Genomic DNA, 9,303 nt, shown 5'->3' with positions numbered 1-9,303 from the left:
GACAAGATTTCCATGAAGAATATTAAAATATTGATGAATGAAATCACATAATTTCATAAAATGTTCAACATTTTTAATTGAATCCCGACATTACAAATCTTCAACACACCTTCTTGTAGAGCTCGGCCAGCTTGCTGTAGAAGAGACGGCAGGACAGGCAGCCGAAGCGCAGGTAAGGGCTCAGACCCAGGTTGCTAGGTAACAGGGGGTTGGAGCTGAATTGAGGACGCTCAAAATTCATCTGCCACGCCTGGAACACACACAGAGCAGAGGCCAAGGGTCAACCACATGCCTATTACACCCTACTGTAGATCAGGGGTCAGCAACCTTTATCTCTATCAAATATACATTTCTGGGCCAAAAATGAATTATATCTGTACACCCCAGGTTGCTGAAGTGTCTCAACTGTGTGCATGCGTGTGTGTGTGTGTGTGTGTGTGTGTGTGTGTGTGTGTGTGTGTGTGTGTGTGTGTGTGTGTGTGTGTGTGTGTGTGTGTGTGTGTGTGTGTGTGTGTGTGTGTGTGTGTGTGTGTGTGTGTCTGTGTCTGTGTATGTGTATGTGTGGGGTTACTCCACTGGGGTAAAAGTTGGTCAGACGTACCAATAGTCCGACATACGTGGCCGGTTAAGACTCAACCTTGGCTTCCCTGTGAGGTTAGGGTTTGGGGTAGGGTGTCGGACTATTGCGTGTCAGACTATTAGGACGTCGGACCAAAGATACGTGTGCGTGCGTGCGTGTGTGTGTGCGCGCGTGTGTGTTTTACCGTGGAGACATCCGGACCCAGTTGTCGTTCTATTCGAGCAAGAGCTTCAGTTTCACCACCTGGCCACACAGCGTCGCCCAGCCCCTCTGTGTCGAAGCCTACAATAAAACACAAAATAAATACATGGTCCTATGGATCTGCTGTATTTGAATTGATCTATCAAGAGCAGTACACACTACACAGTGGTTGTCCAGAACCATGAATCCACAAATCTCCAATGAATACCAAATACTTAAAGTATACTACATTAATTCCAAATGATTCATTGATCATTAGAATGAACATGCTCTGAACGCAGCCCACACATCTGACCACTTTGACACGGCAGCCCAATTTCCAGATTTTCAAGTGGGCTCTGATCCAGAAAAGGTTGAGAGCCACTGGGTTAAAATCACCCTTTATTCATTCAAATAATTAGTTGATAGAAGCATTAATGCAGCACTGTGTCACTTTTTAACAACTATAGCATATTATGTCCCACAAAATGATAAAGTTACATGTTTAAGCAATAGCAATCATCCTTCCATAAACATATAGACTCAGGGGGGTCCCTGCTGGGGGCTTGACTGTATTACTAATTTACTATGTACAGTATAGGGAAGACAATGAGTTTCATCCTGGCATTTGCCAAGCCCCAAGGTCAAAGCGAAGACTGGCCAATCACAGCGCATCCTTGCCGGACATGCTTGCAGAGACTCCTGGGTAGTGATTAGTGAAGTCAAAGACGTTGGCTGCCATGTTATTTGTGTCTAAAGTGGCCACTGATACCCCAAACTACATAGTGCAGTGTTTTGGGGTGCTGTGTGCTCTCACCCAGTTCCTCCAGGTGGGGGACACTGTAGTTCCTCCTGCACTCCTCTGTGACAGGGGTGACACATGTTCCCATGGTGGCTCGAGTGAGGGGCTCCACGGGGAGGTCCGGTGGGGGCATGGAGCTCACCAACGTCTGGAAGCGCTTGAAGGTCACTGGAGGCTGACCCTCATTCAGCTCAATGATCCTGTGGATGGACAAGCAACCGAAAGTTGAATATCCCACCAAAAGAAAAATCACATATCGTTGCTGTCCGGGAGAAACCACTTAACTCCATTTTTAAAGTTTTTGATTATTTTTCATGAATCAATGCTATTGAACACCCTTTACATGTGTGTGCTGGTTAAAAGAATGTTGAACCAATGAAAAGTATTAAAAAGCGCTTCGGACAAAACCTCATTGGAACTTCAAAAACTGTCTGCTAAAGCAACTAAATCCACCACCTCTCTCCCTCTCATGCAAGTAATTGACAATATATAATACCAACTTTGATGAGGCAGTATTGCTTTGTTTTAAAAATATATGTTTTTCCTCATTTCTTGATTTTTTTTCCATTTCCTGAAAAACTCAAACATTTTTGAGTTACCGGTAGGTAGTTTCTTCCCGACAGCAAAGACATGAGAGAAAGTATTGAGAGACTTGAGAGAATATTTCAAAGCTATAACTTTGCACTCACACGCATGCAATCACTCAGTCACTATAGGTTACTCACTCAGACATGTATCTGTGTGTCTGAGATGCTGAACCAATCAGAGCTGTTTTGCCATTTATCAACTGAAAAGTCCCATTTCAAGTTTTATAGTGAAGTATAGCACCAATCTAACACGATTTTCAACGCGTCTAAAAGCCTGACACAATTTCGTGCTTCTCACGTTGCATCATATGCGTGTCATGTCATGTCATGTCAGACAAAGCTCTATCCACCTGACCCAAATGATGGAGTTTTCAGGCTATTGCTTTGTCATTACTGTGCTATATCATGTGTTTTGTGCAATGGTGTAAAGTAACTAAGTACATTTACTTCATAAGTAGGTTTTTGTCGTTATTGTCGGTATCGGCTTCATTTTGGGAGTTAAAAAATAAATAAATAAATCTTTTGCAAGCTGCTGACTTTCACTCAAAACATATTGTACTTTTGACTTTGGACTGAAACTTTCTGCAAGCTATTTTCACAATGCCACATTGTAATTTGTACTTTTGAATACTAAGTCTTAAGTATTCATTTGAGTATATACGTCGTCCAGTGTCCACATGTCATATGTATTGCTTGACAAAAAACCTACTTAGTTTCAACTGAAATCTTCACGTTATTGACACTAGCATCTCTGATCCTGGCATAATTGACAAACAAGCTTACAATGTGTCACGTAGCTGCGCATTGTGAGGTTGTAGATTTTTGGTGACGTTATAGTGTAAATCAGAAACATGAGGGGAGCATAATATACTTTGTGTCACATGAGAAATCATAAACACAGCAGCTCTGCAAGCTTGCAATGCATCATGATGGAACAGGTTGTGATCTTGTAGACACGCTCGCTCGCTCACTCACTCACTCACTCACTCACTCACTCACTCACTCACTCACTCACTTGTCCAGGTCATAAAGCGTGTGCGAGGTGCGTGTGATGACGTCCACTCCAGCCTCTGCAGCCAGTTTCTTGATGGCAGCATCCCTGTCCTTTCCGAAGGGCTCTGAGTCAGACTCAAACGTCAGGCGAGTGACGTCCCACTGCTGTATGGACACACAACATTCACACCCATGAGCTCTGGTTAGACATATCAACTTACATCTGTTCTTTAATTATAGGCTACTATTACTAATCAGATAATACTTGCTATTTAATAGTACCTAATCTGTCTTTTCTTAAATGTTTTAGAAACAACAACAGCAAGGCACTCTTCCAGAGTTACGGTTACAATTCCTATATTTCAAATGCCATTTGAATGTAGTCCTGATTGCCAGTGAGCCTGGATGTTGTTATTTACCTGGAAGAGACGTGGAAATATGTTGGCTGGTTGCCCTCGGATGACGAACAGACGAGAGTTGAGCTTGCGTAGGCTAGTGTCCAAATCCTCCAGACACTGCAGCAAGAACCTGAAACAGCAACGCATGTCTGTAAATCAGGGGTTCCCAACCTTTTCTGGATCAGGGCCTACTCATCCGACCACTTAACAGACACGAGATGGGTGGCCATATCATATCATATCATATCATATCATATCATATCATATCATATCATATCATATCATATATTATGACTTGGACTTGGAAGTCAACAGGACTACTGGACCCATTGTTTGCTTGTTGTCCTGTGACACCCGGTGGCCAACGGTGGAACTGCTCATAGATAAGCAGGAGCAGTTTTACTGGAACAACTACCGTAATCAGTTTAAAGGACCAAGTTTAGTCAACTGAACGTGACCCACAGTAGAATAAATGACATTAGGGTTGTACCAGCTGAATATGATGTATCGGTAATCTGCCTTTGCAGGAGATCTTTGGGCCGCTCTTGAGCATTTTTGTGTAAGGAATAGAGGGTAAACTATTTGAGACAAGATAACATGAAACAGTGACTGAACATGTACATTTTGAAGTTAATTATGATGAAAATAATTGGATGATCAACATGACTTTTGTCATTTTGAGGTGCGTGTGTGCCATTGGTACACACGCACAGGCCCTGATCAGTGTTAATTTTGACAGCAATTTTTTATTTTAGTTTTAGTCATAGTCTCTTGAATAGTTTTCAACCTAGAATGTTTTAGTGTTAGTCTAGTTTTAGTTGACTAAGTATCTAGTATTAGTTGACATTGAACACACACGCACACACACACACACACACACACACACACACACACACACACACACACACACACACACACACACACACGCACGCACGCACACACACACACGCGCACGTGCGCGCTCTTCAGTCAGTTTCCGCAGACACCAAGATACCAGCAGTTTGAGCTTCCGCCTAAAAAGTAGGTCATCTCCACACTGACCAGTGACTCAGAACTCTCTATTGGCCCACTAACCTGCCTGCCTCTCATTGTGGTCCCGGAAACTCCCGGAAAGGAAAGAACAATATGTTCCCGTAGCGGCTCGAAACTCTTGTAACATTTTGAAGTTAATTATGATGAAAATAATTGGATGATCAACATGACTTTTGTCATTTTGAGGTGCGTGTGTGCCATTGGTACACACGCACAAGCCCTGATCAGTGTTAATTTTGACAGCAATTTTTTATTTTAGTTTTAGTCATAGTCTCTTGAATAGTTTTCAACCTAGAATGTTTTAGTGTTAGTCTAGTTTTAGTTGACTAAGTATCTAGTATTAGTTGACATTGAACACACACACACACACACACACACACACACACACACACACACACACACACACACACACACGCGCGCGCGCGCGCGCGCTCTTCAGTCAGTTTCCGCAGACACCAAGATACCAGCAGTTTGAGCTTCCGCCTAAAAAGTAGGTCATCTCCACAGCGACCAGTGACTCAGAACTCTCTATTGGCCCACTAACCTGCCTGCCTCTCATTGTGGTCCCGGAAACTCCCGGAAAGGAAACAAATATAAATGAGTTTACTTTGCTTGATGTTCTGTGTAAAGCACATTGAATTGCTTTGTTCGTGCTGTACTTGAGTACTGTACCTGTACTTGAGTACATTTTTTTTTTTGGAGATTTTTTTTTGACTGTAGAAAAACAACACTATTGATGGGTAACTATGGTGTAAACAAGTGAAGTAGCCCACTTACACAAATACTGTAATTAAAAGCAGGCTACAATTTTCAATTTTGAGGTATTGTGGTATTGTATTGGTATTGGTATTGTGTATTATAGATTATAGAACAATTATTAAAATAATGTGTGTTTTTTTTACAAGCGTTCACTAATTTCTCTACATTTCTAAGGAGGGACATACTTGGGACCCTTTCAAAAAATATCTGATGAATTAACCACTTATTCCCTACTTCTGTAGATTGTCTCTTTTCACTATTTTTGACCATTTCTGAAAATGTCTGGAAATGCTCTTTGTAATTTGTACTTTCTAATACTTGAGTATTTAAATGAGTATAATAGTTTCTCTGTCTCACCTCCAGCGGTTGACCCCGAGGTTGGACGCCCCGGCGAACCAGGGGTCCAGGAAGTAAACACAGCGTAGCGTGTCGGCGCCGCGCGCCGCCTCCAACAGGGACGGGTTGTCATGGAGACGCAGCCCCTTGCGGAACCAATGGATGGAGTTGATCTTGTTGGGGGCCATGGTGGTGGGGGGTACAGTGACGGCTTTCTGTAGAAAGTGTTAGAATAGCATATTTGAGGATTATAAAAAATAGTATTATAATCTGTTATGTTTCATAATGTGGTTCGCAAAGGGGTCATCACCATGCTGGCTTGTGGTGGACATTTTTGTCAAAATTCTATTTTTGCCATGGACATACAAATGTTTGGACAATGATATTGGTCATATTATTGTCCAGTTGTCCACTCTATAGAGCTATAGCCTTAACTGACCATTCCACTCTGAGAGTGTATAAATGGAACCAAATGCACCTCTATTTGGTTCCATTTGTGCACTTTCAGGGCGTCCTTGGATATTATACACATATTCTGAGGAAAACCTAGAAACTGACATTCAGTAATTGGGTCTTATGATCAAAATAAGAACATTATAATGTTATAATGTAAAAATCTAAAATGTACAGACACATTGATGACCCCTGGGTTCACATCACAAAGTAAATGGTCTTTATCCTTTATTGCGCTTTACATAGATTATGCTATGCATATTCATCTGAAAATATTTTGTGTCAAGGACCCCTCATACAAGGTGTGTGATGTGCGGCTATGTTTCCAAAAAAGCCTATAGGTATGGGAATGCAGTCAGTGGCAAATCGAGTGGCAAAGTGAGTTTCATGCAATTTAACCTGATAGGACTTTTCTGTTTGGATGTATGGGCTGTCAAGGCCAGAAAGTAGTTTTTTGCCACTCAGTAAGAGTTCCTGCATAACTTCCAGGTATGACGAAGATGCCACACGCATACCCTCCTATCTATTGCACTTCTTTTTTAAATGTTTTTCAGAATCTTTGGAAAATAGAACATCTACAAGCTCGCAAAGCATTACATTGGAATAGCTCTGGGGGGTCCCACGTTGGGAACCATATGTACACAGCCAAATCATCAATTTGCAAGTCTGTGCTAAGATTTATAGGGGTTCTCAAGGACACTTCGGCTGCGCTAACTCTGGGGGAGCCTGGGCTGCTCTATACCTCCTGAGCCACTGCTGCATGCCCATGCAGCAGTGGCTGCAGACCTTACACCAGGGTCTTAAATGTCTCACTGGAAGAGTAGGGAGGCCACCTATATACTGCTACCATAATGCATTGATTGAAATAACGCATTCATTATAATGAGTGTTAACTCTGAGAGTGTACAAACACATTCGTAAGACCATGTAGTATAGTATAATAATGTTGGCTGTGATATACCAACAGCAAATGGATCTTTAAGCATCGGCAGCTCCGCAGCTGTTGGGCAAAACATTTCTAATTTCTGTGCAGAAAGATTATGTCAAGGTAGGGTGAACCGGTCCAACTAATACAAATAATTTAAAATCAGATCACGGTTGTAAATGTTAGTGGAAAGGGATGCGATGAATGTACAGAGATAGAATTTGTGTAAAGTTGGAGAATGTAGGTAATTCTGAGGAGGCACACAATCCCAGTTTAAATGCACCAACTTGTGATATAATATGTTGCACGTTGCACAATATTAAAATGTCAGTATGTCACCTCAGAGACAAAATACATTGCACTCATTATTGCACATGGGTCAGTGCATGGGACTCATCCTTATACAAGTGAAACAACAGTCCACACTCCACAGGTTACCTATACACGTTATTACAATGCTATTACCACTAACCTGGTATAAGTGATGATCTTCAATCGGAGTTATATTTTCATCATGTTCTCCTAGCATCCAGCGTGCTTGAGATTATTGTAGTACTTCTACAACAAGCTTCTGTTAACTTGTCTTTAAATCCGATGGTTTCATAACCTTTTTCGCCAGGCAGTGCGCATGCTCAGTTTTTCCATCACAAAAGCAAGCTGTAGATGTATGATAACATAGATGTGAACCGATGTGAACTCACTGCATGATGCGTTTTATATTACCGGTATATCTCTATGGTAGGCCTATGTATGGGTAGTCTCTCAAGACAGACTGTTGCCTGCGTCAACTTCGAGGAACAACAGGGGCCGCTGTTTTCCCGAATATTTGACGATGGGATTCTCAGATTGATGTATGGGTCACGACTCGAGAAAACATCCCCTTTTTTGTTTCCTACATTTAAGAAATACATTTATATTTTTCAAAAGATTAAAAACTAAACATAAATCACAATTAAAAACAAAAAACAAATACATAAATCATTTTTTTAAGAAGTTGTGAAAATAGCAGATTGACTAAATTATTTGACTAGTTTTGGTCGCAGGAAAACATCTAATTTGGAAGCTCTTGGAAGCTTTTGCACCAGTCAGTGGTGTTATTTAACCTCGAAAATGTACAAATACACTCTTGAAGATGCAAATGCATAAAGCTCCCTCTTTATGCATGATTTAGGCCTGCATTCATAATATAATTTTTGTTATGTAGGCCTAGTAGTAGGCCTATATAGGCTACTGTAGAAACTGGTGGTATGGTGAAGTGAAGTAGCCCACTTACTAAAATGCTAATTAAAAGTAGGCTACAATTTTCAATGTTTAGGTATTGTCTATATTGTGTATTATAAATTAACCAATAAAACAAACAGCATATTTACCAGATGAAACAAAGTGATGGACACACATATTATTGCTTCAATAATTATACATTATTCTGTATAATGAGTATTTCAACGTTTACCAAATACCTGTGTACTTTACTGTGTTCCTGATTCTTCGCCTATTCTAGGTGTTGTATTTCTATCCCGTCTGTTGGGTTTCGTAACACGTCCATTGTAGTGACCGGTAGTGACCTACATAATGCTCTGCTCTCATTGGTCCGTTTCGGAATGACGCACAGAGGCCCGATTCACGTTTCCAGAGCGTTTTGGACACATTTTAAACACAAAAACACAACGTTTACGTTGGTCAACTGTGCGAAAGCGCGCGCTGCATGACGTGTTCTTCATAAACGATCACAAACTTCATTTCATGCTACAAAGACGTGATTGGTCGCTTTGCGAACAAGGGCTGCGAAGTCTGCGAACAACCCGGATAATCACATGTGTGTGTTGAGGCTCTATTGTTTCCCAAACTGTGGATCGGGACCCATTTCTGGCCAGGGGCCAATTGTTTTGGGCCACGAATCCCATTTATTTTCCAACATTAAAAAAACCCCAATATTATTTTATTTCAAAAGATTTCCGCTCCCAAAAAACAAGGCCGGTTTCGCAGTGCTCGGTGAGCTTGTAGATCTGCTTTTCACTAGTTTGGGTCCCAAAAACAACTATTTTAGCTAAGGCTAAAAAAAGATATGGGAACCACTCTTAGGCCCAATCCCAATTGCCTCCCTCAAGCCCTGAGCCCTGAACCCTCATTGACTTTAGTGACATCAGCTGTATAAGTGCTTGAGGGTGAGAGGCTGCAAGGGCTCCAAATTGTTGTGAAAGGAATGGGACAGCACTTTGAAGATGAGTCCGCCATTCATGACACTTTGCATCACTTTA

At 41.4% G+C, this 9,303-nt stretch overlaps 1 protein-coding gene across 1 annotated transcript in view; it reads right to left on the bottom strand.

Moving 5' to 3' along the window:
* Nucleotides 1-7,633, bottom strand: part of LOC306929547 (cryptochrome-1-like) — a 13,096-nt gene extending 5,463 nt beyond the window's left edge. Inside the window, exons 1-7 of the mRNA XM_079510119.1 lie at nt 7,518-7,633; nt 5,689-5,882; nt 3,562-3,670; nt 3,165-3,307; nt 1,578-1,762; nt 765-862; nt 110-250 (exon numbers count right to left, since the gene is read on the bottom strand). Coding sequence (XP_079366245.1) covers nt 110-250; nt 765-862; nt 1,578-1,762; nt 3,165-3,307; nt 3,562-3,670; nt 5,689-5,882; nt 7,518-7,574 — 927 coding nt within the window. The 5' untranslated portion in view covers nt 7,575-7,633. The remainder of the gene's footprint in view (nt 1-109; nt 251-764; nt 863-1,577; nt 1,763-3,164; nt 3,308-3,561; nt 3,671-5,688; nt 5,883-7,517) is intronic.
* Nucleotides 7,634-9,303: the final 1,670 nt, after the last annotated feature.

The sequence above is a fragment of the Electrona antarctica genome (assembly GCF_951216825.1).
Source record: "Electrona antarctica genome assembly, chromosome: 9".
Lineage (NCBI taxonomy): Eukaryota > Metazoa > Chordata > Actinopteri > Myctophiformes > Myctophidae > Electrona > Electrona antarctica.
This window is presented reverse-complemented; position numbering and strand designations above follow the sequence as displayed.